This window comes from Amphiura filiformis, chromosome 20 (genome assembly GCF_039555335.1).
Source record: "Amphiura filiformis chromosome 20, Afil_fr2py, whole genome shotgun sequence".
NCBI lineage: Eukaryota > Metazoa > Echinodermata > Ophiuroidea > Amphilepidida > Amphiuridae > Amphiura > Amphiura filiformis.
This window is the reverse complement of record NC_092647.1, coordinates 1550728-1567465: the sequence shown is the minus strand read 5'-3', so window position 1 is coordinate 1567465 and position 16738 is coordinate 1550728. Positions and strand designations below refer to the sequence as shown.

Below are 16738 nucleotides of genomic sequence, written 5' to 3'. Positions count from 1 at the left end.
TTTGCCTATATACTTTTGTCAATAGACAGAATTTCCCAAATTTGTATGGGTGCCCACACATTATGACGTCATAGCGGCATTACTGGGTATGCTTGTACATATGTTGGTATCACTGGATAGAAGAGACCCATAGCTATACATTAGTACCAAATATAATGGTATATCATGGCGTTTACAATTGAAAATTAGGGGGTTGCAACCTGCAACAACCCTCCCCCCCCCTTCGTAGTTCGTGTTACAAAATATGGCTCAGCAGTTCTAGGGTTTTAACAATAATAACGAAGCTATTGGGAGCATATCATTTATAGATTGGCCAAATGTTTAATCCGTATCTGAAATATTTTATTATTTATTATTTTTAACCATTTTAATTACTTAATTTAAAAATAATCCGTTAGTTTTAAGACTTGAAAATAGATTAACATAATCATGAGCATCATTTATCTTATATTATTTGACATTACTCCACCAAAAACTCATTAAAGAGACTCGTGCTTCCATGATAATTAGATATGCAGCAGCAGTAATTTAAACCTCCTTGATTGGACTCTGCTGCAACTTATAATAACATCTCCCTTTCCCGACATTGAGGGCGTTATTGCACGCATCGGGAACAAAGCACTTAAAGCCATATTATAACATTTGCTGAGGAGGACGCCCTCACTGATTTTTTTTAATTCATTTTTTACACGATTATATTGTACTTTATTAAACCAGAACCCTGCAAAAATCAATACTCTAGGTGCTGTAGTTTTGTCAAAATCCGAGATTTTGAATAAAACGCCGGAACCGGCGTTTTATTATTACGATGGAATTATTAGTCGAACCCATACACGATGTTCATAATACACAGCGTACGCGGCGTGCGGGACGGTGATCTACACAACAAAGGGTCGTACCATAACATGACCGAAGAAGTGGTACGTATTGGCGACATATGCGCTGGTAGTAAATTCCAATTTTCTTTGCTTTGCCGTAGTTGTTTGGCTCAAACATAAAAGGGGATATATCTGACGGTAAGAACTAACATTTTATGGCAAAGAAATCTATTTTGTATGAAAATGTTATAATATGGCTTTAATGTGAATGTAAGGCGCGCTACAATCGAATCATATATTTTGTAGTAAGGTGTGTTTGTTTGTGCAGTTTCCGAAATATCACTATTTTCTTGCTTCAGAAAATGACAAAGTCATAACACTTAAGAAATTTAATATTTTGGCCATTATTTCAAAATCATTTTTAAAAAAAATAGTTGAGACTAGTAGTTTTGTTTATTTTCCCCCTGCTGTTGGTCATGATACTGCCTGATTCCCAGTGTTTCTAGATGTTGCTGACAATGTCCTTTTTGTCCTTTGTGATGGTGTTTTTAGAAGAGAATCACCACTCAGTCAATCTCGTCATTCGCAACAATAAATGTAGATCATCAACAGCTACAGTTAATATTCTTTATCACCGTAAATGTTCAAACACATTCAATTAAAACCCTGCTTCTATAAATGTGAAGGTTTCAAAACATAATCTAGGCTAATCAAACCATGGATGCTCAAACTAAAACAAAACGTAATACTTCTTCTTCTTCTGAGGATTCAGATAGCAGGCTATGCTCTTAAATTAAGTACACATTGCTAAATTCGTAATTAATCATCAGTTTCTTATATGTTGTTTACGTGTAAGACGTCGTGTGTGTTTTATTCCCAATTCATTCATTATTTAAACCGATTTCCCGAGGTGTATCTTGATATATTCTACAATCTTCTTAATGAGACATCTCCACATCATGTTAGGTATATGTCAATGTCAACTGAATGAAATCCCCTTAAGTAAAAGTGCGACACCTCCATGACGGTATGGGATAGGACGTACAGGATATCATTTAACTCTGCTTCATGACGTCACACATCACTGCCGGCGTAATTTTGTTAATATAAGGCGGGAGAGATACACCTCAGCAGATCAGAACATTAACATCCAGCCAGCCGAACACAACGCTCGCTCACTAGGCAAACGGCATCAGCAGTTAGATTTTAATTTAATACAAATCGAAGGTTAAGCCAAGCAGTTTTGAGCTAAATTAACATCATTTTCTTTTAATTTCATTGGTGAGAAATATTTTATACTGTGGAAAAATGATTCGCAACCAAGCTCATGAGCTCCCACATGCTCGTACTGAAGAAGATACGAAAAGAGCATTGCTGAGATTTGTGGAGAACAACGTGGCAGGAAAAGATGCGCATTTCAATGGACCATTCGGACCTAGACGAGGTGAGTTTGACACTTTTCAATGACATTACTTTTTGTACTTTTCAGCTATGTTACTTTTTAATATCATTATGTGTGTACTGGTAAAATTGGGTGAATGCACAATATGCATGATTTTTGAGCTCGTTTACTGTGGTGAAATTTTGCAACAACTTTATGAAGCTATTAATTATTATGAGTAACTCTATGTAAACACTTAGTATGTGACACGTTAATGTTCATGATTGTCTTTCATGTGTATTATGTAAAGAATGATTTCCACAAATTTAAATATAGTATAAATTGTATTGCACATTGTCATCTGCAGGTATAAGCTAGTTAACATCATGAGCATGAGTATATATTTCAATTTGCAAACTGCTCTAGGATTTCGAACCTCCGTAAACTCAAGTTGTTCGTCAAGTTGGTTTTGTAATTAATAGCAAAGGCAATGACAAGGACTTCAAGTATTTAAAAGTATTTGAATACGGTATAAATAATCAGCTCTGAGCTCTGCAACCGAAAACTACATGTGTATGGGTCGATATTGTAATTTATATTCAATAGATGAAAAATGATTTTATTCGGCATTCCAAATTTTCAAACTAACAATAATTGTAGGTACTTTGGCATGCCTCATAATGTCATGATACAACCTGCTTTATTAATATCAGACTTCTTATATTTATGATGATAATTGATAAGATCTTTAGGATGTCTTGCTAATTATTAAAAGAGATTTTCTGCACCAGTACTTTAAACTTTGACTATCATAGTCAACATGCAAAAATATCCAGCCCCACGATTTTATAATACTTTGGTGTGTCCTCACCAGGCCAAGGTGAAGAAACCACACTTTATCCACATAATGAGCTTGATGCTCTCTTTTGATAATTCAACATTCCAAAATATTCAGCCCCACGAATACCGGTACTTTGCTGTGTCCTCATCAGGCCAAGGTGAGGAAACCACACTTTATCCATATGATGAGCACATGTCCTACTATAATCCGGACGCTCTCTTTCATTTGTCTTTTGACATTTCAACATTCCAAAATATTCATCCCCACGATTACTTTGCTCTGTCCTCATCAGGCCAAGGTGAGGAAACCACACTCTATCCATATGATGAGCACATCTTACATGTCTTATGCTAATATAATCCGGAAGACTATCCTATTAAAAACATCACGGTCAAACGAAAGATCCCCCCTCATTACATTCACTTCATTCAACACCAATAGTACTTATATGTGTGTAAATAACATTATTATACCTTTTCGAGATCGCTTCCAGGGCCGAAACCTTCAAGATTCGCTCCTTAAACTTTAAAAAAGAATGTTGCAAAGAAAAAAAGTAACATTTTTACCTTGAGATACGGAAATGTCTTCTTAATTTTATTACCTGCTTTATTAACCCTCAAATCTAGCACAACTTCTTATGCTTACGATAACAATTGATAAGATCTTTAAGATGACATTTCGATTATTATCCGGGTTTTTTCTACGTATACTTAGCTTGAATGTTCATCTTTACCAATTACAATGTGTTGCAGAGGCATCAGCCCGTTACTAAAACCTCAGGGACGAACTGACATTATATCGATGAGTTTATGTAAGAAGATGCTATCTAAAATAGCTGCTACATGTTTATGTTCCAATTATCTGCATTCTATATTGTACAAACTGAAATATATGACACCTGGCAGCTATTACAGATAGATTCTTCTTACACCGACAATTAGATATTTATGTGTTTTCTTTCATGTTTTTTTTAATATCTTATAACTGATTCGTCCTTTTTTTTCTTTATTCTGTTCTATTTCAGTGGTCTATTGTGATTACACAGCGTCTGGCAGGTATGTTTGAATGTTAATTTCTTGACTATTTTTAAGTTCACTAATAAAAAAAAATGTAATCAGTTAAACACGATTGGGTACTATGATCAAACTTACATGCCCTAGAAATAGAGTTTATCATTTTAATTAAATTTTCTCATATTATATGTAACAATGCAATGCATTATGATTCATAATTATGACCTGTTCATAGAGCGAAAAATGCCTTTCCTTTTAATGTCAAGATACTAAAAGTCTATTATAACAAACAAAAAGCTGCTATTACCCGAAAAATTAAACAAATAGTTGGATATTAATATTAATCTCCTATATGATTATACATCATCTTTTCAATAGTACAATTTTAAATTTAACACCCTTATTAAAAAAAATAACAATTTTGTCGCGTACAATTAACACATTAATATGATTATTCTATTTGAAACGCATCATGCTTATACTCCATGATATTACACGTCATCCGTCAAGCACCCCATGCAGACAGTGTCCGCTATATACTGTGAATTTCTTATGTTTCTAGTCGAAATGAGGCGATAGACAAAATAAATACAAAACAAGTAGTATTTATTTGATACCCCTTTATATAATGTCCTTCAAAAGCATTGGTGCTTGTGGAATATTCAATGGATAATTGTTACCAAATGGAAACGATCAAACATTAAAGGAATTGTGACATTTGGGTATTTTTAAACACTTGTGTTTGAGTTTTCTTGATTAAACTTTGAAGTGACTTTAAAATTTATGCAGAAAAACAAATTTTCAAATATTGTGTCTCGATATTCAATACGAAAATTTACATCTTAGAGAAATGGCCCAGGACTGAGAACTGGGATCTTTTAATGTTCTTAAATTAATAAAATACAAGTTGCAGTAATTGGACATAATGACTAATGTGCCAGTAAGAACAGCAGGTGGCGTTTAAGCAGCTTTACTTTAATATATCGTTGCCTTTACTATAACATTTGAATCAGATTTTAATAATGGGATCAGATTTTAATAATGGGAACCTAATTTTACGCGAGGAATTGCTTATATTCAAATTAAATAACAGTATTGATAATTAGCCAAATAAGAGCAATTCTGACAAGTTAGAGACTATTAAAATACATTAACTTTATTTTACCTTGTAACGTCTTTTTGTCTTCAATTATATTTAATCAAAGAGCGAAATTGTAAATTTGTGCTTTACACTCTTATATTTTTCAGACCTTTGCGATTTATTGAAAACTACATAGAACAACATGTTTATCCTTTCTACGCTAATACACATACCACCACAACGATTACATCTAGGCAAACTACACAGTACAGACATGAAGCAAGGTAAGTCCAGAACCGTACCGGTAAAGATAATCTAAGGCAATAGAAACAAATTAGTTCGATCTTTCGATCGAACATCGATGCTTGGTCGATCCTTATTATTTATGACTAATCAATTGATTGACTATTGTTAATTGTAATAACATATGAATCTTTCCCTGTGTTGATATTGACCGATAAATTAGCATTAATTGTGATTAATTAGTTAGTTAATAAATAACAAGCATCGAAGCAGCTTCGACGCTCGATCCAAAGATCGAACAAATTTGTTGCTGGTGCCTAACAGTCAAAATGTCTTTATAGTTCAGGTTCAGGCTGATAAACACCAGCGGTAAACCATTCAAAGAATCCAAGTTCTCAGAACAAACCCCATAGACACCCATATTGAGACAAAATCTTTCACCTTGGAAACCGACTAAATTCTTATTTACCGCAATGTTGCATAATTTGAACTCGACCTATTAATCAAACCCCACATTTTTATATAATTTTTATATATATTACATAAATATATCACATGAATAACATGGATTCAATGAAAAATGTTAACCCACCACCCCTAGATTGTCTAGAACGCCCCTCGATTGCAGGATGTGGGGACCATATTATGTCGAGACACACAGCCCCCAATGTTATATTACTCTATTTCAGCTAAATCTGAGGTAGTATGACTTAGCGGTTATTTTACCACAAAGTCACCCCTTCCTATCAGATAATAGATTGTGTTTTATAAAGGGTGTTCACTTTGTGGGTAAGACTTAGATTCCCGTTACCATGGTAATCAATCTACTTGGATTATGTAATGATAAAAAGACATACCCAATATAATTATGAAACATCTGCCTTCACATTTTAATTTTTAAAATATTATGAAGTATTTTCTTTTGTTGAATTTATTTTCATTCTCCTGTTTAGTATTTTCAGTCGCAGTGCGGCTAAAAAGCAAAAAAGCTAAAGCAAGATATGTAAACTAAGACCATCTTTTATGCGAAAATCAAATTTTACGCTTTTAATCTTTTTTCTTGAATCATTTCAACAGAGATATAATCAAAGAGTGTGTCAATGCAAATGAAGATGACGCAGTGATCTTTACGGGTAGCGGGTCCACTGGTGCCATCAATAAACTGGTACATGCGATGGAAATCCGCGGAGAAAAAGCCAAAAATACTGTGGTACTAGTCGGTCCGTTCGAACATCATTCCAATATCTTGCCGTGGAAAGAAACCGGTGCTGAGGTGAGTGAGATATTGTAGATAATTGGCGTAGTTTTTAGGTTAAATTTAATATTTTTTGTTTGATTTTAAAGAAGAATAAATTGAAAGACAAACAACCCAAGGAATAATTTTTAATATTTGCTATAAATATTTAGATATATGGCCTAGTAAGTCATAAGTTATTATTTATAATAAGAAAATCAACCAAAATAGTTGATAACAACATTTGATTTGCTTCTTGACATTCGCTATATATTTTATTTTACTTCTCACTTTTTTCACCGTTTTGACATGAGTTTTGACTTGATCGAAATGACTGTTTTGTATCATGGGAATGAAACTTACGGGAATGAAAATGAAAATTCTGGCAGGTTCATTTGGCAGGTCTATTTTGAAACTTCCGCATGATTCACCACTACATACACACTCACGTTGAATACAACACAAGCCTCAAACATTCCACATGCCAAGTCACAGTTCCTGAACCTCCGTATGATTGTACACCTGAATGTTATGGCCTCTAATGTACTGGGTACAATAACTCGTACAAAAATTCTTGGGGTCAATTTTGTGCTGTGATCGTTGTATGAAGGTCAATGAACTGCGCCACTTGTAAGGTGACGTCTAATTAAATTTCATAACATTATGCACTACAACGGACTATCAATATGATAACTGTTTCATTACCTTAGTTTTATGATTAATATCCATAATAAAAACAAAGGGTTATTGTGGTTCATTTAATTGGCTATTGAAAATACGGATGTTATTATTTTACGACTGGGTGGATCTCAATAGTGATAGTTTGTATACGGAACCAACACATCTTCCCATCAATTCAATACCACTGTTCCAAAACAAGCTTTTCATTGGTAAAAGTAACATTTTAAAAATTATCATTCTAATTAAAAATACTGGTCTTAAGGAACCGATAACATTCGTCCAAAACAATTTATATTATAATTGATCTATTTAATATATTTAGTTGTATCATAATTATTAACTAGTTTTCATTTGATTGTAAAATATAAACATTCAATACCCATCGACACGTAATAGATTGGTACCAGTCCTATGTCAATCCTATTGTATTCCAATACCCTTTCCAATATTTTACGCTCTATGTTTAACAAAACCAATAATAAGTGTCACCTAACATAATTAAAATATATCACAATCAAAATCCTAACAATGCATCCCAAACAAATTACAAGACCTCTTCCACATTGAAGCTTGCTTTCTCTTTTAAAAGGAATTTGTATTATTTGAATCATCATTTCAACAGAGAAATAATCAAAGAGTGTGTAAATGTAAGTGAAGATGACGCAGTGATCTTTACGGGTAGCCGGTCCACCTGTGCTATCAATAAACTGGTACATGCGATGCAAATCCGCGGAAAAAAACCAACTATAATGTGGTAGTAGTCAGACCATTCAAACACTATTCCAATATATTAACAAATTTCTAAATCTTTTTTTTTCATCAACAGGTCCATAGAATCGGTCAAACCGAGCATGGTTTAGTAGACCTTCATGACCTTGAAGCCAAACTACAAGTCTTCTGCCAGACTCACCAGTACATCATCGGTTGTTTTTCTGCTGCGTCCAATGTTACCGGTATTCTTACTGACACACACTCCGTTGCTGCACTTTTACATAGATATGGAGCCCTGTCATTCTGGGATTACGCAACTGCTGGTAAGGGGATAAAAGTAACAATACTATTTTAACCCCATGAGAACTAGCTGCCGATTGGCCAAAAAGAAGTGTTCATTATCAATTGGACCAATCAGCAACATTGTTAGAATAATTTCACCACACACAAAAATTGGAGTGAAATATTTGCAAAGCTCCATTCTGATTGGTGATTTAAGTGAAGATATCATGTAATTGACCAATCAGAGGCAATGTTAGATCGTCAGGTAGTGCTCCGGGGGTTATTATAAGGCTATACCTTTGCAAAACGTTTCTACAAACCAGTAAACGCGTCTGTAGACTAGATTGAAACGGGAAGTGATCATACCCTTAAAAAGAGGATATAAAATGCTATAATTATTTAAATTATGTTATACATTATCTCTAGAATGTTATGTTTCAACCAGTTTAAGACAACTTTCCAATTTTAACGATTTATCTCTCTCTTTCCCTCTCTTTAGCACCCTATGTGGAGATCAACATGAATCCTGAAATTAGCAGGTAAGCTGAAATATCTTTAAGGTTAATTTTAATATGATTTATGTAATAAGACATACTTTAGTATTATGCACATCAGATTTACTTGGAACGAGATTTTCGAACAATTCAAAAAAGAAAAAAGTGCAGATGATACCTTTACATAATAGTAGCAAGGTAATGCATTTCAGCGTTGGTAAATGTTAGAATATTGATCTCAGATTAAGCAGTGTTACGTTACAATTAGGTTGTGGTTCGGATTTGTCTTCTTAAAGTAAGAAAAAATGCCATTTTTTGTTATGTTATGTTGACAATTATGGAATTAGAGGAAGTAAACTGGTTTAACAGCTCATTATAAATATCTAAAATGGACAAATACCCGTAAGAAATAAAAGCAGCTAACACAAGGTTAGAGTTATTACCATTTCTGAAATCTATTCAAGCAGTTCAGTCGTCATTCTTCAACGCCTATTTAGGTGAGCTCAACCTTCAAACTTGAACATTTTTCTCTTTTCACTGATTCAAATACCATTGTTTATTCTTGTGTTCCATCAATGGTGCTATGTCCTTCGCGTTGGTGGAAGCACATAACAATTGGCCAAAACCACCATAATTTCCATTCAAAGTTTAAATCTAAAGTACTTTTAAGTCATTTAAATTATAACATTACAAATTCCTTTTTCACTGTCATCGACCTTTGAAAATAGTTCAGATAATTTACCTTTTGTTTTGTCTTTTATTGTAAATAGCAGTGAATGGGATTGTTCCAAAGACGCAGTATTTGTTTCTACTCACAAATTTGTCGGCGGGGTTGGAACCCCAGGACTTTTGATCGCTAAGAAGTCACTCTTCATCAACAGAGTTCCTGGTGGCGTTGGTGGTGGAACTGTACATTACGTAAGTCAAATTTCTTGTTTATGAAAAAATTATAAAATTCAACCCATAATAAATTATTCTAGTTTCTTGACCTTTAACATTTGAATGGTTTCTATTATTATACCGGTGCTTTGTTTTTACAAGGTTATGAGCACACGTAATCGGTAAACACGATTTAAATCAGAATATAATAGAAGGCGTGTTTATTTGACAGTGGCCTTGATTCCCAACGCCTTAAGGTTGACCAGCTTCCGCAACCTCTCATGTTTGACACATACTTACCATTCAAGGAACCACTAGGATCCACAATATGTTCATCTATCAGGGCACAGTTCTTTAACCCCAATACATTTGTAAATTCATTGAATGACTTATGAAAATATGGGTGACAAAAACTCAAACTCTGCAACTTGAGGTCAAATTTTGCACTACGAGTGTTTAATCGAGGTAATTGAACTATGCAATTGGGATGAGGCCATTGTGGTCCATAGTGAACTGCAGCAACCACTCTTAAATAACACACTTGTACACATGTTCCTCTTGTTTTCTGCAGGTATCTCGTGACATGCATCATTATGTTTCCGATATCGAAGCCAGGGAAGAGGGTGGTACTCCAGCAATAGTTGAATCCATCCGAGCAGGTCTTGCCTTCCAAATTAAACAAGCCATCCATCCACACTACATAGAACAGAGAGAAGAAGAGTTAGCAAGACGAGCCTTCCAAAGGTGGCAACACAATGAGGATCTTATGATTCTCGGCAACCGTGAGGTTCAAAGATTACCAATCTTTTCCTTCCTCATTCGCCATGGAGACAGTGGGAGATTTCTTCACCACAACTTCGTAGCCGTGCTGTTAAATGATCTCTTTGGTATCCAAGCTCGTGGTGGATGTGCGTGTGCAGGTCCCTATGCCCATGATCTTCTAGGAATCACTGAAGTAAATGCGACCAAGTTCTTTGAGCTCATCAGAGAAGACAGGTAAGAATTAACTTTAACCTTTGACCTTTAACCTCAGAATGACGGAACTTTAACCTTTGGCTTTTAACCTTTCAACCCAAATAGCGAATTATTGCCAGTAGGTGCATGAATTTCAACATAAATCTGTTAATATTCTTAAATACTTCAAACTTGCTTTATTATTCTGTTCGCTCAATTATTCTCTATTGCACTTGCCTTTCTTTGCAGGAAAACCACCCATAAGAAAGACCCCGTAGAAGCAGTTAGACCAGGATTTTGCCGCATCAACCTTCCATACTTCGCGTCTGATTCTGTTATTGATTACATTCTTGATGCCATTGACATGGTCGCTACACATGGCTGGAAACTGCTTCCACAGGTAGGGTTACTTTCTATTGTGACAGTATATCGAGTGCTTAAAGACAGCATCATCTATGTCCAAAATTACATGTTACTCATTTCGGCAACAAATGAACGGTTAATTCTGCCCTCCATAATAAATGAAAGTGACTATGCATGGTCACTTAAACAGTTGGACATAAGTGGCCATGCATGTACCCCAAAGTCACTTACATTTATTATGGAGGGTAGAATTTGCCGTCCTTTTGTTGCCGGATGAGAAATTGTAATTTTGGACATAGATGGTCTTGTCTTTAAGCACTCAATATATTAGTTATGGTATACGATAAAATGAACGGTTAATTCTGCCCTCCATAATAAATGTCAGTGACTTTGGGGTATATGCATGGTCACATAAACAGTTAGACACAAGTGACCATGCATAAAACTCTATACCCCAAAGTCACTTACATTTATTATGGAGGGCAGAATTAACCGTCCATTTGTTGCCAAAATGAGTAACATGTAATTTGGACATAGATAGGTCTGTCTTTAAGCACTCGATATAGTAGATGTAATTTTGGACATAGATGTTTCTGTCTTTAAGCACTCAATATATTAGTTATGGTATACGATAAAACTAACGGTTGACTCAGATACGTAAGTCAGGCGCTAGACTCTGGTGGTACTTTTTGAGATGCTCGTTCGCGGCCTTGTAGTTGTTTCAGATTCCGTTTGTGAAGAATCGAGACAACTTGAAATTTTAGTAACTTAAGATTATTACAGTAAAACAGGATAACACTATCAATTACTAATATTGAGAAAAAAGTATTTTGTTCTGGAAAATAAATGACAGAGTAGTCTTCAACTTACAACGCTTCCTTATAATTTATTCTTGCTACAGTACCGGTTTGACGAGACAACAGGAGCCTGGACTCACAGAGCTGGTCTGAAGATGAAGGGCGCCGGATTCGAAAGTCTCTACGATATTTCATATGCTCAGGGATTCTTCGAGATGAAGAGTGATGATCAGAGTCTTGAACACCTCAATGCACCACATAACCAGCTTGTTGGTTTCCTGGACGAAGGCAGGCAACTCCTGGATAAAGTCGTGGAAACAAATACAGTAAGTACTTATTTTTTCACTGGCTATACTTAAAACAATACAAAGTTAGTTAATAAACCGTAAAAACTCGATAGTTAGTATAATGTGCTTACTATCGAGCTCTCAGTTTGAAAACATGAAATTGTACCAAAGTCTGGCGCTTGACCAACTGAGCTAATGGGGTTGAGATACATTTGCAGGTTTACTTGTTCGTATATAACTATGTGTATCGATGATATGCTCAAAACCCTTTACACTTTTGTGGATGGTGCCCTTCAGATCATGTTTGCATGTTTTAAAAGCGCTCGATAGTAAATACACATGCTAACTATCGAGTTTTTACGGTATTTCAAGATGGAAATGCAAATAAGTTAGTTTCATTTTCAACGACCAGTGATGATGGGCTTCGTGATATAGCAAGTGTCACGGATTGAATATAGTAAAATCAACAAAAATGCTTAGAAGAAAATCTACAAAACACGTAAAAAAAGAGTGCTCGTAAAATTTAAGCAAATTGTAACCATTAGTTTGTTCATTTTTACTACCTGTTTCAGATATTTGATGCTGCCAACGATAAGCCGCTCACACTTGAAAATGAATTTGAAGGGTTTGTCTGGTTCCTGGAGCCTCGCGACGCAGCTGCTTACCTCTCCGCACAATACCAAGCCACAGTTGCACATTACATCCAGGTAGAAACGTCTCCCAATGTCCACTCAAAGGACGCAGAAGCAACTGTGCCAACTACATGGGGTGCGGAAGACCAATACCTGGACGAAGACGAGGCCATCGTGCCTGATGAAGTTGACGAGGGTTTCGGGTACCAATCAGATGTTCACATGTACGGTGCCGCTGCTGATGCATTTAGTATGCTGAAAGCAGGAGGAGTAAAGCGCGCCAGTGAATTTGGACAATTTGATAGTCAATATGACAATAATTGTTATCCTTGCCAGGAGACAAAATTCATGAGGTTAGACAGTGGTTATGGGTACGAGGAAGAAGATCTTGGAGTTGTTTAGATTTGAAATAGTTTGTGTATGAAAGGGATTCTGATGTTTTTAGATATATTTCGAAAATAATATTGCATCAAAAAATCAAAAACGTGACTGACGACTACTTATTCACTGGCGTAGTGCACGTTAGAATATGACCGTTGTAAGGTCAACTGGACTCACGCTTTCTTTGTAACGAACCACTGATCAAAATGATCGCAACACAAAGCCTATGACATATCATAGTTCGGAATAGGTGTATGAGCCTAGGTTTGAACTAGAAACCAATGGATACTAATGTGCACTGTACTACGTCAGTGAACATGGTGAATGAACCAGCTAATCTCAAATATCACAAACTGGCTTTATGTACAAATCTGAAGTGAAAAGTAGAAATATCGGAACAAGAACATTTTCGAACATGATATTGATATCAAAGCAATCCTAAGCAGCTCCATTTTCAATCTGTATTATAAAAGGTATCTTTGAGATATAATTCTGTACATAAATTTTGTAAATATTTTAAAACAAATTCCATTTAAAATGGTGATGATGTGGTTTGTAACATCAACCTTGCTGTCTATCATGAAATGTAAATACTGAACATTCTTGTATATAATTATGAATGAACTTTGACGCCTGGTTTATGATGCATTAGTTATAGAAGCCATTTTGGCTTTAAAAGTTATTTATGTGAAGAAGCCAGTGTTTCTAGAGGGAAAAGTGATACTTGCCTGATTTTAGTGTCTGAAACTGATTTTGTATGGATATATGATAATGTGCCTTATTATAAAAACACTGAGCAGTACTGAGAATTATCAAGGCTTAATTTATGACTGTATGAACTTTAAATTATTGATGTATTTATTTGACATGCGTGGTTGTACTTCAGATGACGTACGAGTATATTCTTCGTGAAACTGTTCAAGTCACAGTTATCTTATCCAACCATGACAGAATTCTGAACAGTTAGAATATGGAAAGTGATGCCTTGTCATGGTGGTCCCCGGTATTTGAGCTCATTTCGAAGTACGTAACGCATTCAAAATACCAAAGAAAGAATGCTTAGATCTGTGGTTGTAAAGATGGTTAGCGAATGTAACAGCTGAAATGTATTTATTCTACAAACCCTCTCCTCTCTCTCCAACTCCACCCCTAACGATCTATTTTACATACACGATTTTGTTTAACCATTATGATTCGGTAACGAACTTGATTAATGGTGAAAGTCGATTAATCGTGTAGTCGGTTAACCGAATATCGATCAACCGTGATAGTCGGTTAACCGAATAACGAGACATTTAATATCGCATAATCCTGGTGGGAGGTAAAAGCATGTTATATAATGTGGAAGAGTGTCCTTTGTTTGGACACTGCATGACATAATGCATTATAAAGAAAACAATGTAAAACATAATAGGGTATAACCTCTAACTATAACTGATGGTTTAAATTGTGATATAATAGCACAAACAAAGAGATTTTAACAATATGCTTGCAATATTGACTCTAGACCATCCAAAGCTATGACATAAAATTAACTTAAATAATTTTAATTTTAACGCCGAGTATAATTAATTTTACAAAGAAAGTTACAATAATTATTTGTGTATTTTATTGTATATTTTTAACAACCACTCTAAGTGGGAATGTTTATTAATTATGAATGTTCATACGACTTACCAGTTCACAACTGATTAAATATTAAAGAGAAAATATTGAAAATAATGTCTTCAATTGTGTTTTTTATAAACGTCTGTTCAGCTAAGTTATGGCACCCCATTGGTTTCAAAGGAAAGAGAACAGAGTAAATAATATAATTTAAAAAAATTCCCCTACCGGGGGTAACATTCCTCGTAAGACCTGGATCAAGAATCAATATTCATATTTTGGGTCCTTTTCATATCTCGAAAGGCGTGATCTGCGAGTAGTGTGAAATGAAAGAACAGAGTAAAGCAGTATACAGACTTGTTATTGTACGTACAATATTGTATGTACAATATGTACGTTATTTAATCTATTGCCATTCTATTTCCAGTACGGTTTAAGTTCTAACGAATGTTTGATGACGTAAAATCGATAATATATTTCTGCTAGATATTGTATGTAACATATTATCGATTTTTCGTCATCAAACATTCGTTAGAACTTAAACATTACTGAAATAGAATGGCAATAGATTAAATAACGTACATATTGTACATACAATATTGTACGTACAATACTCGGAGTCTGAAGCGCGCTTAAATGATATAAAATAATTTCCACACCGGGGGTAATACTCCTCATAAAACCTGGGTCAATAATATTCCTATTTTGGTTCCTTTTCATATTTCAAAATGCCAACAGCCAACAGTATTCTAGTAGAGTATCCCACCTCAGCTCGTCGTGATTTTGCCATAGTGACGGAACTCGAATCCCAAAATTCAATGACCTCTGTACAATGCCAAACGATGAGGGCGACATTATATAATCGAATTCAGTTACACTTTGTGCTGAACGGTTAGTAATTTTACAGGTTTTCAAAGTAGGTTGTTTTGTCAAAACTTGGAATTCACCATTTTACACAATATCCTGCATATAAACAATAAAAATCCCTTTAAAAAGGGATGTACCGGCAAAAGGATGAATTACAATGAGTAACATAAGACTTCGTTTTAAAATATAAATATACAGTAAAAATAATTTTTAAGTGTAAAGATTATGGTTGTATTTTGAGCCAAATTCCATTTGTTGCTATTCTCTCAAAATCAGTCTTTACGTTGTTAGATACATTTGAAATAAGATGAAATAAATTCCAAACATTTGGCACCAAATGTGATCATTTGGTACCAAATGTGATGTGATACCTACATCCTTACGAATTTCGGAAGCTAATTCATTAGCGATTTTCCCAATAGTTTATTTTACACCCTATTTTGTATTCTTCTTTCACACTATACTTACGTCAAAACTGTCTATGAGTATAATTGTGATTGCACAAATGAAATTTGTAAAAGCAAACAACATTCGCATCTTTTAGTATAGATTAATTCATAACAATCTGGTTTTGAAAATTTAAACACACAGAATATTAAACACTATATCAAGAATAATTTTTGGGACTATATAAACAACAAATATATTATAGGCCTACACATACTGAAACCCAAAGCTATTGTATTAATTTTGTTAGCATGGTTAAAGACTAGTGATACGTAGGAACATAATTCGTTACATCTGCACTAGAGCTCCATTTTTCTGATTTATGTCATCATTATTATACCAAAATATATGAAGTTAATCAACTTATCCAAAAGAAGATAATTGTTTATCATGTGTGAGTGCAAATAGCTTTTGCAGCAGACTTTTGATTAAGGGCATAACATTACACCCTCTTCTATCCTAACATCTAATTATTATCATGTGAAACTCCTAAATGTAGAACCAATTGTCCTGCCAATTATTCTCTCCCACCAATTGCCAATTAATTTTCATGTGTAAGTTTTCTGGAATAGATGTGTAATGACATCAAAACAGTTTCATAAACTTATAGCAAGATTGCTGCTAGATAACCTTGACCCTGCTTGAAAAGCACTATGACCATTGACCACACACTGACACCACAGATATTGGAACTTGTACTGAGTATTATATTGTCCCCTGTGCTTTATACTCTAAAAAGGTCAATGT

General features: G+C 34.6%; 1 protein-coding gene across 1 annotated transcript; it reads left to right on the top strand.

Moving 5' to 3' along the window:
* Window positions 1-1950: 1950 nt before the first annotated feature.
* LOC140142735 (probable cysteine desulfurase) lies at window positions 1951-14784 on the top strand. The gene is made up of 11 exons (XM_072164728.1): window positions 1951-2262; window positions 4065-4095; window positions 5302-5418; window positions 6455-6650; window positions 8119-8326; window positions 8785-8824; window positions 9550-9697; window positions 10230-10654; window positions 10862-11012; window positions 11877-12098; window positions 12632-14784. The coding sequence occupies exons 1-11, from the start codon at window positions 2127-2129 to the stop codon at window positions 13091-13093; spliced, it is 2136 nt and encodes a 711-aa protein (XP_072020829.1). The 5' UTR covers window positions 1951-2126; the 3' UTR covers window positions 13094-14784.
* The last annotated feature ends 1954 nt before the right edge of the window (window positions 14785-16738 follow it).

What these genes read in the sequence shown, in the direction of transcription:
- LOC140142735 (XM_072164728.1), top strand. Translation starts at nt 2,127, where the DNA reads ATGATTCGCAACCAAGCTCATGAGCTCCCACATGCTCGTACTGAAGAA. An exon ending in GAGCTCATCAGAGAAGACAG is followed by an intron (nt 10,655 to 10,861) that starts GTAAGAATTAAC and finishes CTTTCTTTGCAG; the next exon opens with GAAAACCACCCATAAGAAAG. An exon ending in GCTGGAAACTGCTTCCACAG is followed by an intron (nt 11,013 to 11,876) that starts GTAGGGTTACTT and finishes TTCTTGCTACAG; the next exon opens with TACCGGTTTGACGAGACAAC.